The sequence below is a fragment of the Beauveria bassiana genome (assembly GCF_000280675.1).
Source record: "Beauveria bassiana ARSEF 2860 unplaced genomic scaffold BBA_S00014, whole genome shotgun sequence".
Taxonomy (NCBI): Eukaryota; Fungi; Ascomycota; class Sordariomycetes; order Hypocreales; family Cordycipitaceae; genus Beauveria; species Beauveria bassiana.
The window spans coordinates 121,038-145,865 of NW_007930849.1; the positions used below are offsets into that span (position 1 = coordinate 121,038).

At 56.0% G+C, this 24,828-nt stretch overlaps 8 protein-coding genes across 8 annotated transcripts; 2 read left to right on the forward strand and 6 right to left on the reverse strand.

Annotated features, from left to right (window-relative positions):
- Positions 1-222: 222 nt before the first annotated feature.
- Positions 223-1,359, reverse strand: BBA_05379 (RNA helicase HEL117; the record flags this gene model as incomplete). The annotated part of the gene is made up of 1 exon (XM_008600476.1): positions 223-1,359. The coding sequence occupies one exon, from the start codon at positions 1,357-1,359 to the stop codon at positions 223-225; it is 1,137 nt and encodes a 378-aa protein (XP_008598698.1).
- Positions 1,360-2,447: 1,088 nt separating this feature from the next.
- On the forward strand, positions 2,448-4,185 carry BBA_05380 (beta-lactamase family protein; the record flags this gene model as incomplete). Its single annotated transcript, XM_008600477.1, has 2 exons — positions 2,448-2,821; positions 2,931-4,185. The coding sequence occupies 2 exons, from the start codon at positions 2,448-2,450 to the stop codon at positions 4,183-4,185; spliced, it is 1,629 nt and encodes a 542-aa protein (XP_008598699.1).
- A 193-nt stretch (positions 4,186-4,378) lies between these two features.
- BBA_05381 (copper fist DNA binding domain-containing protein) lies at positions 4,379-6,016 on the reverse strand (the record flags this gene model as incomplete). The annotated part of the gene is made up of 3 exons (XM_008600478.1): positions 4,379-4,422; positions 4,453-5,900; positions 5,985-6,016. The coding sequence occupies 3 exons, from the start codon at positions 6,014-6,016 to the stop codon at positions 4,379-4,381; spliced, it is 1,524 nt and encodes a 507-aa protein (XP_008598700.1).
- A 2,050-nt stretch (positions 6,017-8,066) lies between these two features.
- BBA_05382 (coatamer subunit protein) lies at positions 8,067-10,487 on the reverse strand (the record flags this gene model as incomplete). Its single annotated transcript, XM_008600479.1, has 1 exon — positions 8,067-10,487. The coding sequence occupies one exon, from the start codon at positions 10,485-10,487 to the stop codon at positions 8,067-8,069; it is 2,421 nt and encodes an 806-aa protein (XP_008598701.1).
- A 456-nt stretch (positions 10,488-10,943) lies between these two features.
- On the reverse strand, positions 10,944-12,368 carry BBA_05383 (FAD dependent oxidoreductase; the record flags this gene model as incomplete). Its single annotated transcript, XM_008600480.1, has 1 exon — positions 10,944-12,368. One exon carries the CDS (start codon positions 12,366-12,368, stop codon positions 10,944-10,946), a length of 1,425 nt encoding a protein of 474 aa, XP_008598702.1.
- A 1,015-nt stretch (positions 12,369-13,383) lies between these two features.
- Positions 13,384-14,265, reverse strand: BBA_05384 (transcription factor TFIID; the record flags this gene model as incomplete). The annotated part of the gene is made up of 3 exons (XM_008600481.1): positions 13,384-13,815; positions 13,882-13,969; positions 14,024-14,265. 3 exons carry the CDS (start codon positions 14,263-14,265, stop codon positions 13,384-13,386), a joined length of 762 nt encoding a protein of 253 aa, XP_008598703.1.
- Positions 14,266-17,742: 3,477 nt separating this feature from the next.
- Positions 17,743-19,785, reverse strand: BBA_05385 (electron transfer flavoprotein-ubiquinone oxidoreductase; the record flags this gene model as incomplete). The annotated part of the gene is made up of 2 exons (XM_008600482.1): positions 17,743-17,842; positions 17,918-19,785. The coding sequence occupies 2 exons, from the start codon at positions 19,783-19,785 to the stop codon at positions 17,743-17,745; spliced, it is 1,968 nt and encodes a 655-aa protein (XP_008598704.1).
- A 2,879-nt stretch (positions 19,786-22,664) lies between these two features.
- BBA_05386 (major facilitator superfamily transporter) lies at positions 22,665-24,813 on the forward strand (the record flags this gene model as incomplete). Its single annotated transcript, XM_008600483.1, has 7 exons — positions 22,665-22,876; positions 22,949-23,100; positions 23,191-23,386; positions 23,443-23,552; positions 23,617-23,876; positions 23,939-24,649; positions 24,703-24,813. 7 exons carry the CDS (start codon positions 22,665-22,667, stop codon positions 24,811-24,813), a joined length of 1,752 nt encoding a protein of 583 aa, XP_008598705.1.
- Positions 24,814-24,828: the final 15 nt, after the last annotated feature.

Sequence of the window (24,828 nt, forward strand, 5' to 3'; positions counted from 1 at the left end):
TTCATCCCCAGCTATGATTTTCATGCAAAATGATAGATAAAGCTGTGACGAGAATATTCCGAGAACCGTAGATACCCATCGATTCAACCTGCAGTTCCTCGCGGAGCGACGACGCCGAAACCCAACTAGTTGGGTACATTTTGATTGCTTGCGATGTGGTTTTACACGCCGCGTAGAAAATGCATACACATTAGATACCCCAACGTACACTGCTCGTTATGCTCAGCTCCCGGCTCCGAACCGCTGCCTCGCCAGCTCCTGAAGCATACTCATCGTCCCCTTCTCCCTCTCCTCGTACCTGCGCCTCCGCTCCTCCATCTCTGCCTGCTTCGCCCTCTGCAGCTCCTCGCGCCGCATCTCGCGCTCCGACTTGCGCTGCTGCGCCTCTGCCTTTTGCTGCTTCAACTCTGCTAGCGAGTCTCCGTCCCGCCCGCCGCCGCCGCCCATCAGCTCGCTGTCCGTCGCAGCCGCCATGGACCCGCCGGGGCTGCCCTCGCGGAACCCACGCATCTTGTCGCCGAGAGCGCGCTTCTTTTCGAGTCGTCGCTCCCGCGTGCCGGGCTCTGCGCGCGGCGCAAGCTCCTCCAGACGCTCCTTTTCCAGCGTGCGCTCGGCGCGCCGCTCGGCGCGCAGGTCGGCGATGGCGGCGGAGCGGTCTTCGGCGCGTCGCTCGTCTCGCAGCGCGAGGTCGTCAATGGAGGGAATGGTCACGCCCACGCGTCGACTGGCACGGGCCGACGACGACGAGGGCAGCGCCGGGCCGTAGTCAGAGTCGTCCTGGTCGTCGGCGTGAGCAGCGCCTTGTCGATGCCCTTCCGCCGATGAATCTCGTCTATTCTGCCTCGGTGGCTCATCACGAGCCTGGTTCTCCGCCTCCTCTTCTTGATGCGATGCCACGATTCTCTGAAACATGTCCGGGTCGTACCAGCCCTCGGCCAGCTCGCCCCTGTTCCACTTGCCAACGAAGCTTTTCCAGCGGCCCCTGATCTCGCGGTCGTCCATGTCCTCGATGTATTTCTGCTTCTGAAGGTCCAAATAATGCGCCAGCAGGGGCTCAAACCGGCGCAGGTCACTCTTGGTCAGCGGCCGCGCATCAAACGGTAGCGTCGCGGGCGGCACCGCCGGCGAGTCACGCTCTCTGCGTCGGCGATGCGTATGGTGTCTGTGCGGCGAGCGCAGTCGCTGTGATGATGGATTTTCTTCTGAACCATGCTCTCTCGTACCTTTTCCCTGGGGCTCGACATCTGACAACCGCCGCCTTTGCTTGCGCTCTGGTGAGCGGGACCGCTTGTCGCGATGTCGACGCGACTCGTCTGTTTGACGGGCGGCGCGGGGGCGCTCATCGTAGACCCCAGACATTGTGACATGCGCGTGTTTGTTGTTGATTCTACCCTTCTCGTACGGTGAAGTGGCAAAGAGTATTTGCGGTAGCTGGCGGCAGATGGCGTGTTGTAAATGAATGTGTTGGACAAGGTTGCTCTGCGAGTATCGGGCGTTTTTGGCTGCATGGAGCTCCGCCCCACTGCAACTAACAGTACGCATCGCAACCAGAAGAATCGATTTGCATATAACGGGAACTGGGAAATCCATTTACATTTCAAATAGAAGCGAAGACTAGATATGGATCAAGCAATTTTTATGCGTCATCAATAATTGTGGCTTGCGGTGGTTGACGTTTATGGGAGACGTTTACTTCATCACCAATGTCACCCGTCTGAGATACAAACAAACACAACGGCTGTGGTCTGCTATTACTTTACATTTCTATTTACCCCCTCCGCAAAGCTTGCGACTGTTTATTGAAGAGTCCTCAAATTTGCCCATTTATGAAATGTGCACCTTTTTCAAGTAAGCTGTGGAGGTATTGGAGGCCTAAAATGACCCAACTTACACGATCAGTTTGCCAGTGCAGCACCACAGATCAGAGACCTTCCTTTTCTCATACCCTTGCTTCGAAAGCTCACCGTTTCGACTGTGATCATGATACATGCTCATCTTTCAACCTACCTCCACCTAGCCCCGTGCTAAAGTCTGACTTGGGAATACGCCGTGCCTTCAACTCCATTGCTCTTCAGTCTTGGTCGCAGATCCTTTTAAACAGCACCCGACCACTGCCATCTGCTACCTAGGTAACCCCTTCCAAGCCAGCAAAATACATCATGCCCACGATAGAAAATTATTCACCATATATCTATTTTCTTTCCTGATGAAGCCAAAAATTGCATGCGATCTATGAGTCACTGGCCGAGCCTCGTCAGCAACGGACCCCACGATAGCCCGTTTTCGTTTCGGTCAACTAGCGCGACGACACAATGCTTTCCTCCTGCCAATCATCTTCATCTCACAACAATACATGGAGCCAGGATATAAATATTCTCAATCCTGAATTTCTGTTTCTTCTCTCTTTTGTCTCATCTTCTTTTTTGCACCTTCTCTACCCCATCGTCATGGACCTCCTCCTCTCCTCCTCCTTCCACGCCCGTGCCGAGGCCCTCCTTACAAAGTACCGCGTCCCCGGCCTCGCCATCGCCGTCACGCACCGCTCTCGCACCGAGACGTGCGCCTTTGGCCTAGCGCAACTAGACCCTCCCATACCCTGTACACCCGATACCTTGTTCGATGTGGCCTCGGCGTCCAAGAGCATGACGGCCGCGGCGGTCGCGCTGCTCGTCGAGGACGCCGATGGCCGCCGCCACCCGGGCGTGCGGTGGGACGCCGTTGTGTCGGAGCTTCTGCCGGGGGACTTTATTCTGCCGACCGAAGAGCTGACGAGGGCGGTGACACTGGACGACATTGTGTCGCATCGGACGGGTATGCCCACGTACGTTTGTGTCTTTGCTTTCAGAGTAGCTTGAGCACATGCAGCTCACCATGACCGTGATATCTTAGAGTACAGTCCCATAATCATATATGCTAATGCCACACCACAGCCATGACTGGTCGTATCTCGGCACCGTCTCCCAAACCCCCGACACCTCCCTGTCCGTCACTCGCAACCTGCGCCACCTGCCCGTGAGCGCGCCCCTCCGCACCAAGTACATGTACAACAACATGATGTACACCGTCTGCACCCACCTTGTGCAGCACTCCACCAAGCTTCCATTTTCCACCTTTCTCGAGCAGCACTTCTTCGGTCCCCTCGGCATGCGCTCCTCCAGCCTACAGCCCTCCCGCGCGCGCGCCAAAGGCCTGTCTGCGCGACTCGCCTCGGGCTACACCTGGGTGCGCGGCGGCGACGAGCCGTCGCACCACGCGCCTGTCCCCATGGTCGAGTGCCCCGAGGCCGACGGTGCGGGGTCCATCATCACGTCTGTGAGCGACTACATTCTCTGGGTGCGCGCCCTGCTGCACCGGCAGGCGCCCGTCACCGAAGAGGTGTATGCGGGGCTGCTGCGCGGCCGCACTATTGTCGATCCTGACGGCGCGGAGCTCGAACCGCACTCATCGCCGGCCCTGTACGGCGCGGGGCTCGAGGTTGACTACTACCGCGGGCACCAGCGCGTGCAGCACGGCGGCGGCGTCACGGGCTTCGCGTCCAAGCACCTGTTCCTGCCGGCGCACGAGTTTGGCATCGTCGTCGCAGCGAACAGCGGCGAGGGTGGGCATGCGGCTGCGGCCGTCCTCGTGCACGAGCTGGTCGACGAGGTGCTGGGCGTGCCCGCGGCGGAGCGCACGGATTGGGAGGCGCTGGTGGATACGTGGGAAGCGAAAAGCGAAGAGGACGATGATCCGGAGCGATGCGAGGCGAGGCTGACGAGAGACGTTCTCGAATCTGTTGCGAGGGATCAGAAGGGTAAAAAGGAAGAAAGAGACGACAAAGAAGAGGACGACAAAGTAAAGGCCCAGGAAAATGAAGCGGCAGTGCCGCAGCCTCTGACGACACCTCTGAAGACGTACGCCGGCACGTACGAGCATCCGGGCTACCACCAGCTCATTCTCGAAATCAAGGATGGTAGGCTTTTCGTCGACGCCTCGGAGCGCTCCTTTGGCTTCACGGGCATCTTCAATCACGTCGCCGACCAGAGGCTGTTTACGCTGCGCATGGCCGAGAGCCAGGCGTGGGGCGGCCAGGACCTGACAGCCGTCAAAGCTGAGTTTACACTGGATGATGGCAAGATCACGCAGTTGGGCATTGCGTTAGATCCAGACATGGACGACGAAATGATTTGGTTCATGCGCAAATAACGGGACACGTTTTTCCGAATGTCAACTCTGGCGAGCTTGAGCGGAATCGTTTCTTCAAGTTTCATGGTCGCGTGTGTATATACATCTCTAAAACGCTTATAAGCCATGTAGCTTCCACAGTCGGGTGCCATCTTTGTGGGGGTATCGGCGCGTGAATAGCAAAGCTTCGTATAACCCATATTCATGTCGTGTTTCAATTTCCTAGCTCGGGGCTGGGGTTGTTGTGGATAGCGCAGCCTATGCACTGGCAGTCATCACCACACTGACAGCTTGACATTTCGCCTTCGCATCCGTCATTAAATGGGTAGCTGACGAAGAAAAAGTCGTTGGCTGACAGAGCCTGCTCCTCTGCCAGCCCAGACGTGGCATCCGACGGAGTTTGGGGGGCCGTTGGCGAGATGGCGCCATCCGTCTTACTTCCTGAGGTCATCGCGGTGATACCGTTAGTATGCGGAAGCTGCCCATTGGTGATTGCGTGTGCGCCATTTGGTGGCGAATGCGTGCCGTTGGTGTGGCCGTGTCCGTTTTGTGCAGACTGTGAGTCCTGCATCATGGCATTCCAGGCAGAGCGAACGTAACTCTGAGTAGCATCGTTGTACGGGTGCGCAGCACATCCGACACACTGGCAAGAGTCGCCGCAGCTGCACTGGTGAGACGTCCATGTTGCGTCTGACGGTCCGGCCTGTTGGTAGGGTGCAGCCGGTTGGCCACCAAACATGTACGCTTGCTGTAGGTGGGGAGCCATGTTCATGTTACTCATGGCCTGTCTCCATTGCTTTGGTTGAAGAGGCTGCATGTAGGAGCCGTATTGAGGAGGGTATGTGAATATGTTTGGCGTGGCGAAGAATGGATACATGCCGTTGGCCATATTCATGGGCGGCTGGAACATGGGCATGGCGTTTCCGTTCAAGTGTCCGTTGGTAGATTCGGTGGGCGTTAGCGCTGGAGTATTGGTGCCGTTGGTCTTTGACGAGCAGCAGCTTCCTGAAGCTTGAGGCTCGCTGTCCTTCTGGGCGTCTTTCCTTCGGCCGTCTTTCTTTTCAACAGAGGATATTTGCGGTGTCTGCTTTCCACTACAGCAGCCGCCCGAGGTAGGCTCCGTGCTACCGTTAGGCGTTTCGCTGTGCCCATTCGTCGAGCCATTGACTTGCGGGGTAAAAGGCTGCGCCATGGGCTGCTGCATCATAGGATACATGCCGGACATGGTAAAGGGGGGGGCTCCCATGGGCATGCCCATGGCGGCGTACGGTCCCATCCCATTCATAGTCGCATGTCCATTCACTCCGTTTGTCCCGTTTACTGGTGCTTGCTGAGAAGGGTCAAAGCCTTGTATGATATTGATCTGGTTGACATCCATCCTTTCGAGCCCGGCGACATCAACAGACTGTTTACGGGTAGCGCTCTTCGACGACGGCTTCTGAACTCTAAAAGGCGCGGTTGGTGTAGACCTCGTGGGGCTTGTTGGTAATGATGAGCCATTCGACTCTGGCTCCTTCTTAATCGTCTCGGGAGCGGCAGGCTGTGAGGAAGAAGGGGGACCGCAGCGGCAAGTCTGCTTCTTGGGAATGGCGGCCGTAACGGCGGCGCAAGAGCAGGGCCGCGAGGCGGGGTGAGGGCATGAGCTGAGTGGACGACCAGGTTTCCGGACTGGAACCATGAGTCGGTCATTGGCGTGGTTACACTTTGTTGAGCGATGGCCGCGAATGCAAGGCTCACTAAGAGGGGTTAGCAAGTTGGACAGGTATCACGAGACGAGGCAAACGGTTGGACTGGACACCGTCTCGTCAAATCATACATACCAGGCCATCTTTTGCCCATTGATGAGCGGCATGGTGGGCGATAAGAGCCGGGCGTGGCGAGGCCGACGAGCAGGACGTAAAGTGATTTGGCGGGGTCCTTGTGTTGCAGCTCAAATAAAGACGGAAGTGTCAGCGGTGTGACCCCTTTCGGATGAGGTGTGTCGTCGCCGCGTCGGATAGGCGACTCATCCAAGAGCGGTCGTCTGGGTTTAACCTCGTTGCGAGATGATTTTGGAGCAGCCGGCGGCTGGTCAGATTGTCGCGGCCGAATCGTGGGCTGGGTTTTTCTTGCAGATGGTCTGCCTCCGTTAAGATGTGGAGGAGTGGTGCTAGGTTGGCGGGCGCGTGGCTGACGAGAGCAGTGTGAGGCTGGCGGGTGAACGAGGAACAGGCTGGCAGCTTCAAGAGCGATCGAACTTGGCTAGAGGTAGGGTTGGGGTGAAATAGATGGAGAGAGAAAAAGAAGCGAATGTCGAGGTTGTGATGGTTGAAAAGAGGTACATGGTACGTACCTAGGATTGGATCCGGACAGCCGCGGGGGAAAGACGGCAGCGGACTTGGCCCTCGACAGTTCGACTGGAGACTGGAGCTACCTATTGAGCCTAACTACCTAATCTACAGGGCCGAAAAGTTAGCGATAGCACTGCCCCACGTGCTGCGAGGGGGTTTTGTCCACTAAAACCCGCTCAAAGGCAAGAGACGAGCCCGCTAAAGCCCACTGAACCGGTCAGTCTGGGCGTGCATGCGCAGGGTCCAAGCGAGGCTCGTTTGTCGGTGGCTTGGTATGTGCCTTGGTGGGCATGTCTGCATGCAACAATAGTTCATACACACGTTGCGCATCAGATGCAGCTTTATCGCCCTTCTTTTTTTTTTTCTCCCTTTTATAGAAACGTCATGGTCAGTCCGCTCGGACAGCCGTTCGTTCGATATCAGCCACTCCAACGGCCATCATCACCATGCCCACCGGCTTGTCATGTTTCATGGGAATCCTGCTGAAACGGCCAGCCTAAAGAAACCAGTCTATTGCCAAAATTTGCGGGGATCCGACGTCCTGTTTTATTTCCTTGATTCTTCTGTCAGCGACAACTTACTGCAAAATCCTTTGTATTGTCTGTTACACATGCGTTTATGCGCCAAGTAGGCCCCGAAACAAATCATCAAGCTGTCATTCGCTCTGCGTCTGATGAATCATTCTTTTCAACTTGCCAACGCAAAAAGAGAAAAACGAAAAAGGATTTAAAAAAAAAGGCTACCCGGGTTCGCCCCATGTTTCGTGATAGCTGACCACAGGGGTGCCTTGCATCCGTCACCTCGACACACAGACGAGGCACCATTTGCGCGCCAATTCCCGAGACATTCACAAACCAGACAACGCTCCAATTCGCTTGCGCAAACATGTTTAATGTTGCCCTCAAACGCATCTCTTTCTCACCATGACGCCTTTCTTCTTCAGCAGCTAGATTTGCCATTCTTCCCCCCCGCCGGACCATCAACAAGCCCACCCGCCAACAAATCGGCACAGCGGTTGGACCCAGATGAGCAAGTTTCTATTGGCCCAAGCTCACACCACCACACCACAACACGATACTGGCACTGGTAACCTGTATCAATTGATTGCGCTCCGCCAAACGATTAACCCAATACCCGGCTCGCAATCCATCGGAATTCTACTAGTTCCTTGGTCCTCTCCTCAGATCCTTCTTCGACCTGCTTAAACGGGATAAATCCAAAGGCGTGATACCCGGACATGGCTCAATCGGACAATTAGTCCCGCCTTGTATGTTCAGCCGTCGACCGCGTTACGCGCATCACAATTCTCTGGTGCTGTTGCCAAGCATAAAACCGAGTCAGCCAGTCACAACCCTGGCTGGAATCTTTGAGTACTCGACTACAGGATTGTCATTGATGTATCTAGCTTATTCATGTATCAGCCGAGTCTCCTATTCAGTCAGCATCGCCGCATGGCTTCACAGCCAGCAAGCAAAGGACGACTTTCGGCATTGCCCACATCAACACCACGAGAAAATCATACTAAATGACAATATATTACGCCAAGCCAATGGTTTGCAAATAAAACTCCCTTTATGAATCGTCGCCGCTGTCGGCAAACATGTCCGCCGCCCGCATCCGTCTCCGTGGCTGCCCGGGCCCAGCTCTCGCGGGCTCCGGCTCCGGCGCCGCGCCACCGTTGCTGCTAGCTTGCCCCGTCGTCCCCGGCGCTGCCTCATCTATATCCTCGTCCATGGGCTCGCCTGCCACAGTATCCTCCTCGATTGGCTCTCCCTCTATATCATTCTCATCGATCGGTTCCCCCTCCACATCATCCTCCTCAATGGGTTCCCCCTCCACATCATCTTCTTCAATAGGCTCACCCTCCACATCATCTTCCTCAATCGGCTCGCCCTGCGCATCCGCATCCTCTTCCTTCTCTTCCGACTTTGCCTCTAGTAGCTTCCACCTTGCATCCTTGCCTTGGCCGCCCTCGCCGCCATCCTGTGCCGACTCCGCCTCCATTGGCTGCAGCGACGGCGGACTCTCGAACCGCTCCACAAACAGGGCCTGGCTCGCCGCCGGGAACGCGCACCACCCCTCCCACAGGTGTAGCACCATCCCGACACTGCGCTTCCACTTGTCTGCCCGCAGGCGCCCCCAGCCTTGTCGCTCCGCCATGCGCCCCAGCCATGCAAACGTATCGCGCGAGCGCAGCGCCGCTTCGATGAGCTGCCGGTACCGCCACGCGTGCCGCACCCCGCTCGTCGACGACGACGACAGCACATCGTTGATGACATACAGCCCAATGAGGCTCGCACCACTCAGGTCCGGCGGGCCTTCGTCGTTGCCGCCGGCGGCAGAAGAAGCCTTTTCCCGTTCGGGATTCGCTGAAGCCAGCGAAAAGGGTGTCGTGATGTTCGTAAGCATCATGTCCACCACCTCATCCACGCCACGACTAGCGTGCATAATCGCGAATGCAGTGATTCTAGCAATGTCTCCCTTTCGTAGCCTGCTCGTTGTAGTTGGCAACCGCGCCAAGAGATGCGTCAACTTGGCCTTTTCCAGCGGATTGAGGAACGATCGACCTCCTTCCTCGCCGTCGCGATTGTTGGCTTCGTCTTCCAAGTCCTCGTCGTCCGACGAGTTGTATTCCGAGTCCGACACAAACTCGTCCAGCTTCGTTGTATACTCAAATGGTAGCGGCTTCTCCGGCGACTTCCACGCATGCGCCCCGTCAAACAGTGGCACGTATTTACCCCGTTGACCGCGCGGCTGGGCGCCCGTAACCACCTCCCAGAGCCTCCAGCGCAGCCAGACGCCGCCCTCGCTGCGTGCATCCCAGAGCCACGCCCACTTCTGCTCGCGCTGGACCTCGGGCCGCGACATGAGCAGCGCCTCAAACTCAGGGCCGTGCTCCAACACGCCTTCGATGACCATGTTGATGAGCTGTATCGTCCGCACATCCTGCGGCGGCTTGACAGGCACATGTAGGATGTTTGCGCGGTTGACCGCCGCGTAGTTGGGTCCGTAGGAAGTCGGGGGCGCGAATCCGCGGTGGAAGCCCTGCTTCTGCGTGTTTTTGCTTCCCCCGTCGGCCTGTTCCACGGGTTTTGCGCCAAACGGATGTGAAGTATTCGAGGAACCCAAATTCGGCAGCACTGCAGAGCTCGCCACCGCCGAAGACAGGTGCCTGTGCAGCGCCAAGTAGTAGCCGTAGCCCATGTATCTGTTCTGCAGCGCGCTCACAGCCGCATCCATGTCCGTCGCCGGCGTCTCTGGCGACATGGTCACGATCACCACCAAGTTTTTACGCTCCGTGCCGGTGGCCGCCGGCGGCGGCAGCACCTTGACGTTCTCTACCACCAGGTTCGACGGCAGCATTGCCTTGATTGTAGCTGGCGATGTCCCCGGCGGCACATTCGACAGCCGCAGCGTCGGCCGCGCCACCGCCTTTTCCTCTTCTCTGTCCTGTGCCTCGCCCATGTCCTCGTCGTCGCTCGTCGCAAACGCCTTGCTTAGGGAAGCGCTAGCCTGCTGTTGTTGTGGCCCGCCGCGAGGGTCCTCAAACCCCATACTGCTACGATCGCGGGACGCTGGGGAGCTCTTATTAAAGTCCTGAAAGGAGCGCTTCTTGCCAAAGGCGTTTGGCGCAGGCCCCAGGCTGCCGGGGCCGCTCTTGAGACCCGACGACGAAGCGCCAAAGTGCCGCCGCGAGCCGCCTCCCCCGCCAAGGCCATGTCGAGGGGGGCCTCCTCGGCTGTTGTGAAACCCGCCATCTCGACGGGCGCTGTGGTGGCTACCATGGTTATCGCCGTCGTCGTCGGCGTCGCGGTCGAAGCTCTTGACGAAATCCTCGTACACGGCTTTTGTCTCGGCCGCCTCGCGCAGGCGTTTTGCTTCGGCTTCGGCCTTTTGCTTTTCGAAAACAGACTGCTTGGTCAACTTTTGCGTATTGGCGTCTACGTTGGGGACCCCGCCGCCGCTGCTGGCCGCGAAACCTTTGCCAGACATGGCAAGAGCTTCTATGCTCCTAGGCAAAGGCAGAAGGGCGCGTGGCAGCGTAGCTATCGTATTCGTTTTCGACTTGATTCGACCATGCGCTGTAATTATTTCGCTCGCTCTTCTTCGGTGCAGCGCTCTAGTCGTGGCTGACAGATGTGATGTTGTAAATGTGCAAGATCGCAAAGTTCCTACCAAGCTCAAGCGGCCGCAAGGTGCACACCTCAGCCCCACCACGCCAATCTACCATACAGCGTTCCAGCTCATGACAATCTTGCAGCTTGATCATAATCTATAAAATTCAGGGATGTATGGGTAAGCTTCTTTATATTCTATCTACAATTATCTACAATCTATCATTTGATTGCACAAGCTCGTCACGCCGCACATCAATCGAAAGCAATACGAATCGCCAACCGTAGACTTTGGCCTAGCAAACGCAGGCAACACAGCCAGCCGATTGTTATCTCACAGCTTCGCCGCCTCCTTCTTTGCCAGCTCATCCTCGAGAATCATGCCCGGATAGCCACCCCTACTTCCGTCCTCCGTGATGAGCCCCTCGAACCTGCCGTCCGTCTCGCGTCCCACAGCGTCGCCCTCGGGCACGTGTTTCCACTTCCACTTGTTAGCCAACGCGCCGCCACGACCCTCGATACAGTCGACGATTTTGTCGCCGAGCACGGGCAGGAATTTGTAGCCGTGGCCGCTGTCGCCCGTCGCCACAAATAGGCCCTCCCAGCCTGGGTGGTAGTCAACCAGCCAGTCGCCGTCGCGCGTGTCCGCGTACCAGCACAGCCGCGTCTCCCGCCACGGTCGGCCCTCGAGCCCGCGCAACGGCACGAGGTCCGCGAAAGCGCGACGCAGGTCGGCGTCTGCCTCGGCTGGCAGTCGTCCGGGTCCGCCGCTGCGCAGTGTCATAGGCAGGGATGTGACGATCGGCGCACGCGGCGCGGCGGGCGACAGTGGCAGCGCACGGGAGACGGTGACGGGGTTGAGGTAGCCGAAGCTGTGGCGAGCCACCTTGAGCAGCTTGGACTGCGGCGGGATGACGAACAGGCCCGAGGTGAGGTTGAGCACCACGGGCTGCTTGGAGAGCGTGTTGAGCTCCTCCTGCGTAATGTCAATGTAGCCGAGGACGTGGCCGGTGGCCTCGACGCGGCCGCGCACGTCAATCAGAGCGCCGGTCCATGCACCGGCAGCGACAAAGATGAGATCCGCACGCAAAACGTTACCAGACGCCAGCTTGGCGCCAACAACGCACTTTCCTTCGGTCACGAGCTCGGCAACTCTGGCATCAACAAAGTTGACGCGCCCCGTAGCCTTGACACGTCTGTACTGCCAGCGCATGCCCTCTCCAGCATCCGCCCATCCCGAGAGCGTGTTCAGGTAACCCCAGTCGCCGGGCCGTCCCGGCGTGCCCAGGTGCTCGCTGAGGGCCTGCGCGTTCTCCAAGACCCGGACTCTGTCCGACGGGTGCCCGGCCTCGCGCGCGATGCGTGCCACGTTGCGCCAGCTCTCCCTCGTGTAGTCCATGCCCGTCAGCTTGCCTTCCTTCCTCGCCGCCGGGCGGTCCGCCGTGAGCAGCAGACCCGACTCTGTGTAACGACCCTGTCCGCCGAGGTCGTCATCGCCCTGCTTGCGCCATTCAGCCTGCGCGACGGCCGCCAGCGCCGCGTAGTGCGGGTCGGCGTAGTCGGCGCGGATGATGCGCGACGAGTCCACGCTCGCCGAGTCGAGCGGCGGGAACTCGCCGCCGCATGCGCCAGCGTCGTCGACCACGGTGATTCGCGTGTCGGCGTACTCGGGACGCTGCGTCAGGGTCCAGGCGGTGCTGAGGCCAAACACGCCGGACCCGATAATGAGCACGGATCTGGGGATTTTGTAGCCATCCATGGTTAAAGCAAAGGCGCTGGCAGTGTCAAAGGGTCAATGAGAGAGCAGTTCATGTGTTGCCGTTCCTCACTTCGTTTCGAATATAATATATAGACCTGGCAAATTGGAGCGTCTCGGCCGGCAGGGTGTGGAAGTGGAGAGTTGCACGACCACAAGTGGCCGCGATCGGTGAGCCCGCCGCTTTGTCGAAATGGACCAACTATTCCGACGAGCCTTGCCCCGATATCCCCACGTTTTCCGAATCCACCTTGACTGGATCATGACCCAATTGTCATGTTATGCAATCACGATTACATGAAATGACACTGCTCAGAGAGCGGGGGATGTATCAAGGGCGTGCGCGGCGACATCACATCGAGGCATATGCGATTGAGGAAATCAATTAAATAGGTCAAGGCCTCAAAACGCAACACAGCAAGTCTGTTCAAGCAACGCGGCCAACGTGTTTGCCCAGTCGCAGTCTTGATCCGACGTCGCCGAGGGCCAATATATGGCGTATTAAATCAGAAAAGTTTGGCATCACAGATTGAAGAACATCTTCATCTGTTGGTTTGAATTGTTTTTCTCGTCTTCTGCCTCCACCTCCGCTATAGAAAAGCTCCGCTGATTCTCCTTTAAGCAATAATTTTGTTCTCCTCTTCAGAAGCATTAAAGCAGAGACGAGGCCATGATACGATCTTGGCCAAGAAGTCCGCAAGCAATCTATGTATAATCGTGCGATAAAAAAATCTTTGTGCTTTTGCCTTAAAACAGGACCGTTGCAAGAAAAGAAGAAAAAAGTAAATCAATAACCACCCCCGACTGTCCTTTACCAACGCCAATGCAATGCTGTGAAATCAAAATGATACAAACGGATGGTCGAGCTTGCCTGTGTCCTGGCTAGCACCGACAACACCGTTCCGGAAAAGAGGTAGTCATGGGATCGTGACCAATAGTGTAGTCATACAAGTTGAGAGCGTAGACGTAGCATCTTGGAAAGCACCAAATAGGCGCGAACCTCCACGACTGGTCCTTATTAGACCTTGCGGAAATCTTGCAACACAGGGTAAATCATCTCGAAGGCCTGGTAGATTTCTTCTCGCACTTTGGCACCGGTCAAGACAATTTTGCCGCTGACGAAAATCAGGAGCACAATCTTGGGCTTGATCATGCGGTAGATCAGACCAGGGAACAACTCAGGTTCATAAGAACTGAAATTATGATGGCGCGAGGCAAGACCCTCCAAACGAATGGGAAACTTGATGTCGCAGGAGCCGACAATGTTTTGAATCTTGAAGTCCGTGAACTTGGCGTTGAAGCCGAGTTTCTGGATGATACGAGCGTACTTGCGAGAAGCGAGCTTGGAGTCATCCTCAGACTTGGCGCCAGTGACGACCATCTTGCCGGAAGCGAAGATGAGCGCCGTGGTCTTGGGCTCACGGATACGCATGATAACGGCCGCAAAACGCTTTCCACGTGTTAGCATCGCAATGAGATATGAAAATTATTGCAGATGAAGCCTGGTAAAAAGTACCTTTGGGTTATACTCGGCATTTCTGGCATGTAGAGCAATCGTCTTTAGATCCAGGCGGCAATCGAGATTGACCGTGGCGACAATGTTCCTTGAGCGATGTGAGCCTCAGCGAACACTACTAGAGTTCACAGGGTATACATACTGCAGAGTAGGAGTAATACCGCTAGGTCCCTGAGTAGCGGCAGGGGTAGCGGCAGGCGTTGCGGGAGTCACCCCGTTTCCATTTGCTACAGGCTGACCAGGGAGGTTGGGCCGCTGAGAAGCGTCACCATTTCCGCCAGGTGGAGTGAGCTCGTTGGAGGCGCCGGGAAAAGAAAGCGAGCCAGGCGCAGTAAAGGCCTTGGCCTGGGCAGCGTTGGAAGGGTGGGTTTGAATGCCCTCCATGATGGCGCGCAGTCAAGTAGCTGTCTGTAGGCTCAAGAGCAAGAAAGCTGAGCGCAACTGAAGCAAAAGTCAGCAAGCGAAGCGCGCAAAGCAAGGGGAGAAAACGGACAGCGGCTGGTGGCGGCGCGTGCGGGGAACAAAGATGGGATGCGTACCAATCGCGGGAGATGAACAAATGAATGTCTCCCCTACAAAAATTGCTGCTCGAGCAAATAAAATGGTCCTTGCGAGACGTGGACTAGGTAGTCAACAGCGTCGTCAAGGTGGCAGTGGCAACGAAGTTGTGTATGGAAAAAAGTCGAACACAACAACCCGCAGGTATCACGTTCAAAAGGCACAACTTGGTTTAATCTGGACTACACAAGCGTGCAACGACCCAGAATCGACGATGGCGAATATCGCAAACTAGTCTTCGTCGGTAGGATCGATTGCAGGCAGAGGGAAAGGCGTGCGAAGGCGTAAAGGAACGTGTTCCAGTTTCTTTGGCCTGATCGCGCGGAGGGAGAGCGTCGCGTCCGTTTTCTAAAGGAGATGAGGGTTCGCTGATTTGCGCTCGGGCACCGGCAAGGTCGCTTCAGGGTATAATAGGTAGAGAAAGTGGTTGAAGAGACGATGTAGGTGTCGCGTGGCAGAGATGCGATGATGATGAGAAGGGAATGAGGTTGGTAGCAGACGAGGCTATCCAGAGAGGAAAAGTGGAGACGACGAGTGAGATAAACTTGTGAGGAAATGGTGACCAAACGCAGGAGGAAGGTACGTAGGGCCGTAGATCGGGACTTCCGCACTAGAATGGCGGAACAGGCAGTTGGGGGAGGGCTGGGTACTTATATTCCTCGCCTGTGGGCACCAACGCTGGGCTCCCATTGCCTCCCAGGCAACAGGAAAATCTGTGGCGCATCCTCTGGCGCAGTTCTGGGGGGCCAGGCCTGAGCTTAGCTTGGGGCCGGCGGCCACGTGAGCCAATCAGGAGCCGCAAACCTGGTGAATTTCTCTTTTCTTTTCCACCATCCAACCCAGTCCGACACTAGCAGACCCCTGAGGTACCCCAGCAACAGCCCGCCGGAGAGGATACTTGGCTATCAACATTGGAAGCTTGCGCTCAAAATCTGCCTCTGCTGGCTTCTTCACAGTGGGCAACAGCAATTTCCAGCCAACTGCAGCAGCCTGCAGCGACCTGCAGCATCCTCCGCACACTGTCCGGGCGCTTGTCTCCCCTGTGGCCCGTTTGCCCCCTTCCCCCGTATTGTGATGCGTGTGATTTACGTTGATGGGTAATCAGATTTTTATCTCCCCTTTCCTCTCAGTGGCTCTCACCAGCAACTTGCACCCGGGACCACTTTGCCCAGCCTCTCTGCATTATTACCCTCTCACACCTTTTTTCTTCTTTCCTTTCTCTCCTTCTTCCTTACCCATGATCACCTTACCAACCACCCCCGCCAGCAGCTTTTCAGTCAGTCAGCACCAGTTCACCCAACTCGACACGGACCGCGACGAGACGAGCAACGACGACGGCTACGACACCCACGATACGGCTAGGAAAATTCAAATCCCGTTGTGCCATAGTGACGAATGGCTTCTCCTCCGACCAAACTGACCAAAGACAACCAACCACTCGACAGGCGCCCAAGTTGATCTCGGGCGGCTTCTCTCACAAGCCAACGAAAACTTACCTCCCACACCACACGGGAGACACGGGTTGCCGCCTAACCAACCAGCCATTCACCGATGAGCACGCCATATTCCAAAAGGAAATAGTGGGGGCGTGAAATGGCCGCGTAACTCTGTCTTCGGGTCGCTCGCGCCACCATTCGCCCCCTTTTTTTTTTTTTTTTTTTTTTCCCCCACAGGGAGGTGGGAGGGGACAAGCTCTGAATATCCACTCGCCTCACTCCGATATTGCCCCCTCCTCCCTGCAAACCCTTGTCAGCGTCTTCCTTCGCACATGCAAAGAGACGGGATACAGTCTTTGAAACAGTTAAGGCCCCTGACTACCCGAGGGCAAAGAAGTTTTCCTTCGTCGTTCAGGCCAGGTGGCCTTTCTACGCATCCGCATCATCTTTCAGACATTTCAAACCAACGACAGCTCGCACAGAAAGCATGCGACAACAACAACAAAGCCGTGGCAAAACATGGAATCAAATGTTTGCACTGCGATTTTCGCGACGCAACGCTATAAGTAGCAGTCCAGTGCTCGCACTACGCACGCAGCGCCCGCCCGCAAAGGAAAAAATTTGACCTCCGCTGCGCCTGGTTAGTCCGGCCCTCTTCCGCCAGCCAAGGGCAGGCAAGGAGGGCCCGTCGCCCTCGTTTGCGTCTGTGAGTCATGGATTGTCCTCCAACGATACCGCGACCAGGCTCCAGCCCTCTGTGGCCTTTGATTGGCTCATCCACAAAGTACCCTAGACCTCCACCGCGAAGGTGACGCGCCAGACGTCGCATCACCTGTTGGATAACTGCCTCACGCGAATCTGCGCGTCTCACCATTTTGGTGCCTATACGAGATGCGCGATGGATTTTGTCGCTGCGTTTATTACCTATTGTACAATTCTCTTGAGTCTTTTTCCCGCCGTTGGAACGCGAAATTTGCATCGCCAGCCTTTGCCTGTAGCAGGCAAAAAAATTTGCGCCAGGGTTGCACAAGTACAGGCGACTTGCAAAATGTCTTGATCCACCAGCCCCAGTAAAATTCTGCAAGTACCTCACTAACAATTCTTTTCATTCGCAACCTCGGTGCCCGCCCGGCGCGCGAGATTGCAGACGGGCTAAACCCTGCCAGCGCTGCAGTGATCTGCTTGGCAACTGTTCAAGCGACGTCATCCGCCTGAGCTGCACCGTGTAAATCCACAGGTAAAAAAAGGCAACAGATAAGGCTGTCCTAAATTTGGCGTGCAGCAATATTTGAGCATGATTTCAGTATTCAAATCACATCGTAAGACGCTTGGAACGCAGTTTGTATTCCTTGTGCTGCATGGAATGTCAGTGAGCCACGTCGGCTGAGGACGGGTCACCGACCGCAGCATGGAAAAACCCCTCCCTGCTTCCCTTATCATCCCTTGACGGGGATCCGCGAGAAAACTTTGGAGGCCGTTTCTTGTCAGTATCGTCAGTAAATGTGGTCATCTCGTGTGGAAGAGGAGTGACGAAGCAGATTTTGACAACGGCAGGCTGATGCAAATACGAAATGTTTTGTTGTTTTTGTGCTTGTATTCTTGTCACAGCTTTTTGTGCATGTGCTTGTTACCTGATGGATATTGTTTGTCGCTACATGAGACCTTTGCCTGGTACAAGTATAAAATAAGGTATCAAACACCGGGAAAAAATAATGAAAAAAAAAAATGCAAATGCAAAGTGCAGGCTGCCTCATCCAGCCTTGCCGTCGTTTTTTTGTACAAAATGAACAAATGAGGCAGACAAAGAAACACGTGCCACACCTGAGAGCGTCGGTTGTAACGAGCGAGCTCCCTTTCTTGTTTCCTTCTACGTCATGTAATACTTGGGGCCCTCGCCACCTTGGGGCACTTGCCAATTGATGTCTTGATGAGGAGCCTTGATGTCGCATGTTTTGCAGTGAATGCAGCTGTAAAAAGGTCATGTTAGCTACCCGTCTTGCTTCCATAAAACCAAACAAGTCAGCCCGCGGCGAAGAACTTACTTTTGAGCGTTGATTTGGAAACGCACGCCGTGGGGTTTGCTCTCGTCCTCTACGTATTCGTACACGCCGGCCGGGCAGAAGCGATTCTCCAGGCCCTGGTACGCCGGATACGTCTCGTTTGTGTGGGCGTCCCAGTCCTTGACCTGCAGGTGGACGGGCTGGTCCTCCTCGTGGTTGGTGCCGGTGCGGGAGACGCTCGTGAGGATGTCGAAAGTGATTTTGCCGTCGGGCTTCTCGTACTCAATCTTCTTGTACTTATCGGCGGGCTTGGTGGCGGCGTGGTCGGGCAGCTTGTGCTTAAAGGTCCAGGGCACGCGGCCCTTGAATAGAAATGTGTCGAGTCCCGAATAGGCCAGGCCGCCAAAGAGGCCGAGCGGGCTGTGGAAGGACGGACGCAGGTTGCGCACCTCCTTGAGCTCCTTCCAAATGCTCGATTTGCGCAGCGAGTCCTCGTAGTCGTAGAGGAAGACGGTGCCCGGGTCCTCACGTTCGAGCGCGCGCCAGGCAGCCTGCGCGGCCAGAATGCCCGATTTCATGGCGTTGTGCGTGCCCTTGACCTTGGGCACGTTGACAAAGCCGGCCGAATCGCCGATGAGGGCACCGCCAGGAAAGGCTACCTTGGGGATAGACTGGAAGCCGCCCTCGATAAGAGCGCGCGCGCCGTACGAGATGCACTTGCCGCCCTCGAGCACGTTGCGGAAGAGCGGGTGCAGCTTGAGCTTCTGGAACTCTTGGTATGGCGACAGCCACGGGTTCTTGTAGTCGAGCGAGACGACGAGGCCGAGCGTCACCATGTTGTCGCCAAAGTGGTACATGAAAGAGCCGCCGTATACGTCGCTGGGTAGCGGATAACCCATCGAGTGAACGACGAGGCCCTTTTCAAACTTGGCCGGGTCCACCTCCCATACCTCCTTGATGCCAAGGCCGTACGTCTGGTGCTGGCTGTCGTGGCGCAGATCAAACTTGTTGATGACCTGCTTGCTGAGGCTGCCGTGGCAGCCCTCGCCAAACATGGTGACCTTGGCGTGAAACTCCATGCCGCGCTCAAAAGCGTCCTTGGGCTGGCCATCGCGGCCGAGGCCGAGGTCGTTGGTGGCGACGCCGCGCACGGAGCCGTCGGGCTCGTAAAGCACCTCGGCGGCCGCGAAGCCCGGGTAGAGCTCGACGCCCAGCTCCTCGGCGCGCTCGCCGAGCCACTTGACGAACTGATTGAGACTGACAATGTAGTTGCCGTGGTTGCTCATTTGCGGAGGCGCCGGCAGCGGGATGGCGGCCGTCTTGGTCAGGAAGCGCATCTTGTCGGCGCCCGCGGGCGTCGCGTGTTCGAACCGCGCCGGGTTCTCCTCATCGAGCCAGTCCGGGAATAATTCTTCCACGGCCGAGGGTTGAATCACGGCGCCCGAGACAATGTGCGCGCCCACGTCACCGGCCTTTTCCAGCACGATGACGCGAAAGTCCTCATTGCCGGCCTCATTGGCCAGCTGCTTGAGGCGGATGGCAGCCGAGAGGCCGGCCGGTCCCGCGCCGACAATGCACACGTCGACCTGGTCGGATTCGCGCTCGATGCGGCTCGGGTCAAAGGCGCCGTTGTCGTCTTCGCGCAGCGCCCGGCCTGCTGTGAAGCGTCGGATGCCGGCGCCGCTACCGAGCGAGGAGCAGGCTGCCGAGGTCCTCGACGTTCTTTTCGTCGCGGTCAGAGAGTGGGTCCGGGAGGCTGTGAAGGGCATTGTCGTCGTCGTCGTCGTTGTCGCCGAGGCGGTGGTGGTGATGCTGCGGCATATAGGTCGGCCGCCGCTAGTGCCCAGCCGGCCGCCGATGGAGCGAGCACCGCGCTGGACGCATCTCGCCACGGGAGCTGGGGCCGACATGGTTGATTTCTTGCGTCTAGGATGAGAGGATTGCTGTCGGCACGCGCGAGATGAAGGAGCCAGAAATGCTGGCGAGAGCAATTGGAGCGGTCAGGGGTCTGTGGCTTTGTCTACCAGGAAGAGGCGGGGGAGAGGCAAGTGCAAGAGGAAAAGAAGGTCAAAAAAGAAGCCCGCGGGCAATACGTCAGACTAGCGACAGGCCCAGGCAAAATGCGGGTTTACAATTGTCTGGCTAGCAATTGGCCCAGGACTTGTGGAGAAGCTCTTTTCTAGTGGTTGACGACGCTCTCTCGGCTCTCAAACAACTCTAGGACGACATTCCAACTTCCAGCACACCTCGACTGAGCAAATTGGAGATTCTGGGAGCTGCTGACAATTGATACAGTGTCTTCCGAATTTTCAGAAGCACCCTCACTCGTAGAATCTCGGTGTTCCTCTTCACGATTTCTTGTAGGTGTTGCAGCAAACAACGGCTTGCGTTTGCTGTGCCCCGGCCTAGCTTCCGATCCAAGCCGGCGCCAAGATGGTTTGCAAGTGGCCAGTGACGAGTGACTTGCCCTGTAGGCTCTTTACATGGGCCGCTTGCGGAAGATGCTCGGCTTAAGAAGTACCTCGGACATCACACCGTAGTGGCACGTGCTTCACAGAGCCGTTTCGCTGACCCACTGGGCGAACTCGGTGTTCTGGACAGACAAGGACTCCTGGTAGAAGCGGCTATCGACGCATCAAAAGGGAATTTTGTCATGTGAACTAAATCATGGGACACGGATCTGTTTTGCAGTGCTTTGTCGATGCGCAGGGCTGAAGCTAGATCGACAATGTTGTTAGTGTTGAGTTGGTGTATGATACTGACGACAGTCCGTTCACCTTGTCGACCTTTTCGTCGCGAACGTTTACACAGACGCGACCAACGACGAATGTGAAACATCGAATCTACTCCAATAACAGGCACAGAGATACCGTTCGATTCATCACTGTTTCTACTTTTGCCTTCTAGGCGTGGACGTGGCCTTTCTCGACCGGGGGTTCCTACCCTGCACTGCTGTTGTGATGGCGCGCCTCCATCACGACACACAATGATCTAAACGCGCTGCGTTCCTCAGACCGACGAGAACATGCTCTGCCAAGATGACAACTCGCGCTGTCGGGAACTCCAAACATAGTGGCTACTGATCAAGGTCCGACACACGCCGCGCGCCTCTTCTCAAGAGCACGACGCGCCGGAGACAATGCCGGCTACTTCGGCCTATTGGCCGAAACAGTGGGCGGACCTAAATGGAGTGACCCGGCCGCTCTTAGCCCAAATGGCTATTTCTCCGCCGGAGCCATAGAACTGGACGGGGCAACTGGCGACGCAATGGAGACCCCACTGTTGCGCGACTTCGCGACTTGACCAGAAGCCCTCTTTAGAAAGGCTACAGCTCACCTGTTCGTCTGCAGTGGTTACCCAGCTTACAGCGATGGCTGAGCTGGCTTATCTTGACAGAGCACCCCGGTTGACCGAGTGGTGGCATGGTACACTGCCAAATTGCCGACCCTGATTTACTCAACCAAGCCAAGCTCCAAAACTAGAAGCACAGCAGGGACAAATGTGAGGAAAAGGAACACAACGTGGGTTGAAAGAAAAAGATGTTGAGCGCCGGCAACCCGTCCCCTACTTTATTATGCAGGCCAAAATGGTCGGTGAGGGCAGTCGGCAGAAAAGCAAAGACAAACAGCGCAACGTAGACTTTTTTTTCGTTCTGCGACCCAAACATCCTTAGACCTGGATGCATGATGGCGATTTCTTGGACCCCAACTCGACCGAGAGCTTTGCCCAGTGCGGCAGCCCAAGGACGACAAAACGGACGCCCTTACGATAGTGGCGGCGGCAGCGCCTAGGGCGAACGGGAGCATCGACGACGAGATGTACGAGGCTGCACAGAGCGACGTCTTTGGCTTTTTGAGAAGGGGTAGGGTGTCGAAGGGATCCATATCTCTGTGAAGGTGGTCATATTGATGAAGGTGAACGTTCGAGTGATGACGACGAATACGAGTGATGGACAACGGCAATAAATGGGCAACAATTGACCAGTGACGAAGGCTGAACGCAGATGAGCAAGCCTGCGGCTGTGGGAAGCAGACTGACGAAAAGCAAACTGGCCTGGAAAAGAAAAGATTGTCCGAGACGCAATGCTTGCTGGCGGCTTGTCTTGCCGAATTTTTTTTTTCCAGCAGCAAGCTATGTAGTCGTGTTTTAAATTGGTGTGTAATAGACAGGCACGACAGGGTGCATGAAAGGTGCAGCAGAGTTAGACTTGCAGTTTATATATTGTCTGACTGGCAGACATGTCTCGGACCGGGTCGTCGTTTCTTTCTGCAATGAGGGAGCGCCGATGCCGCTAAAAGGACTCGGCCAATTAAGCAACCACAGTCCACAGACGACCTACGCAATTTGTTGGCAGGTTCTGAATCCTTCTCTTTGCCCACGCCACTCAGCCGTTGCAATACGCGATTCTGATTGATTGTTTTTGCCCGCTGTTGATCAATTAGCACAAGAAGCAGATCCACCACCACCACAACAATTATCTCCCAAGACACAAGCTGAGAAAGGCGGACTTGCTTCCCGGGGCCGGGAGCGGCCCAGCCAAAGACATTTACTTGGTTCATTCCCTCATCCAGCCCCGGAGGCCCGGGTCTGTTTCCCTTTCTCTCTCTCTTTCTCCTCCTTTATCTCTATCACCCAACGCCGCAATTTCCACATCTGAATGGCGGGGGAGGGGAATCATTGCTAAGTTAATTATCTGGGATTTTTTTCTTTCCTTTCCTTCTTTCCCCTTGTTCCTCTACTTGCATTCTTCGAGTCTCGCTCGCAATACGCAGCAAGGCACCAAAGAAAAATGCATGTCAATGAGAGGACACCGCTACTCCCGGGCAACCCCGGCGCAGCAGAAGCGCCACCACCACCATCATCACCCGCAGATGGCCGCAATGGCGGCGCCAAGGAGCAGAATCGCTCGAGATCGTGCCTGGATTCCGTGTTCCACGTCGAGAATCGCATTCTGCTCGCCGGATTTCTGATTTCTCTGTCGTTTAACTTTACCCAAGTCCCGTACGCACCCAGCTCCTGTAGTAAGTAGTCTTGTAAACAGAAGGCTGACTCGAACCACAAACCCACATGCAGTCTGCTCTACGTCTTTCGGCTGATGACGTGCAACGCCTACTACGATCACCACCCTCCGTATACCGGCGACGGCGACCGATGCGCGCGCAACGAAATTGCCGCCGGAACGGCAACGCAGTTTAGTATTCTCGGTATTACGACAACGCTTTGTGGTGAGTGCGACGACTTGTTCCTTCTCTTTATTCGCACATGTGTGGATAACTGCCTGCAACCCATCGGTCGCTGACGACATGTCGTCTCAGGAACTGTGAATCTGTTTGTTGCCGGATGGGCCGTCAAGAAATGGGGTGCAAAAACGGCAATCCTCTTCCAGACGTTTGTGCCGGCCGTCCGTGTCCTCGCGCAAATCATTGGTGTCATGGCCGGCAAGACACTTGGCATGAACATCATCCAGGCCACGCAGCTAATTACTATATTCGGTGGCCCTTCGGGCTACATGTACGTTGTGCTCACCGCGCACCATGCGCTGATGCATGATTACTGACATGTTCAAGCCTCGTCATAAACATCATTGCTGGTGAGGTTGTCTCCCCGATGCGTCGCACCGCCGTCTTTGGCATGTTGCAGGGATGCTTCATGCTGGGACAGTCGTTGGCCAACTTTTGTAAGTATCACTCACACACAGCATTGCCCCATTTAGTACTGCATCAAGGCTAACGGCAGCTCAGCTGGCGGCTTGCTGGGAGATACACTCGGAATTCGAGCACCATTCGACGTGGCCTGCGGCTTCTTTCTCCTATCCTGCGTCTACTGTTTCGTGTCTCTGCCCTATATACCACCGCCTCCCAAGCCCAAGGCCAACGAGCGTTCTGCCGGCTTCCTCGAGCCATTGCGTATATTGGCGCCTCAAAACCTGCGATTGGCCAGCGGCAAATTTACCAAACATTACGGAGTTGTTTTCCTCTGTGCTGGTATCTTTCTAGGAGTGGTACGTCGCAGCCCATCTCCTGTCTGGATAAGCGATCCGAGCTCTGACATTTTTCTGTGCAGCTGGCCACCGATTACGCCCCTCTCCTGATTCAAATGTATGCCACGGCTGCCTTTAACTTTAACCAAGCGAGCAATGGCCTGCTCATGTCCGAGTTTGCGCTCATGCGAGGCATCTTTCTCTTGGTCATTTTTCCCCGCGCCATCACGCTCGGCAGACGATTATTGGCCTCGAAGCGGGCCCGCAGCATGCAGCAGCCTGCGAGGGAAGAGGGCTATGGCACTGATGGAACACTGACGCCCGACTCATTACCGACAGACCCGCGAGAATTCGACTCGAGCATGGGCACGATTCCAAGCGACGAGCCAGTGAAGCCTGCGCGATCAAAAGAGGAAGAAGAACTGGACCCCCAATTTGACTTGACCTTTTTACGCTGGAGTCTCATTGTTGATGGTGGCTTTACTATGGTAGCAGCATTTGCTACGAAACCATGGCACATTTATTTGGGTATGTCTGCGACGCATTTGCCGTCTTCCTCTGCTAATCAATCCCTCACTGTAGCCGCATTTTTGCTGCCTTTTGGATCGGGATCTGCGCCGGCCGCCAAGGGCGTCATCACATCCATGTGCCCCGACTCGCAACGCGCGGATGCTCTCAACGCCGTGACTCTAGTGGAAAATATTGCGCGTCTGTCCACACAAGGGCTGTTTGGATTTGTATTCGCCGCACTCGCCAAAAGAAGGGAGGCGTATGCGACATTCTTCTGCAATGCTGTACGTATCGATGACCTTGGGCATATGGGCTGGTCGCACTAACATGATGCTAGGCAATTGCTGTCGTTGCCACGAGTGTGTTGCTGCTCTCTCACTTCCCACCTGATGGTAGCGTCATTGTCGAAGCCGATTACGAAGGGGGCGGGCCAGTCGAAGAAGAGTAATGGAGAATAGGCGAG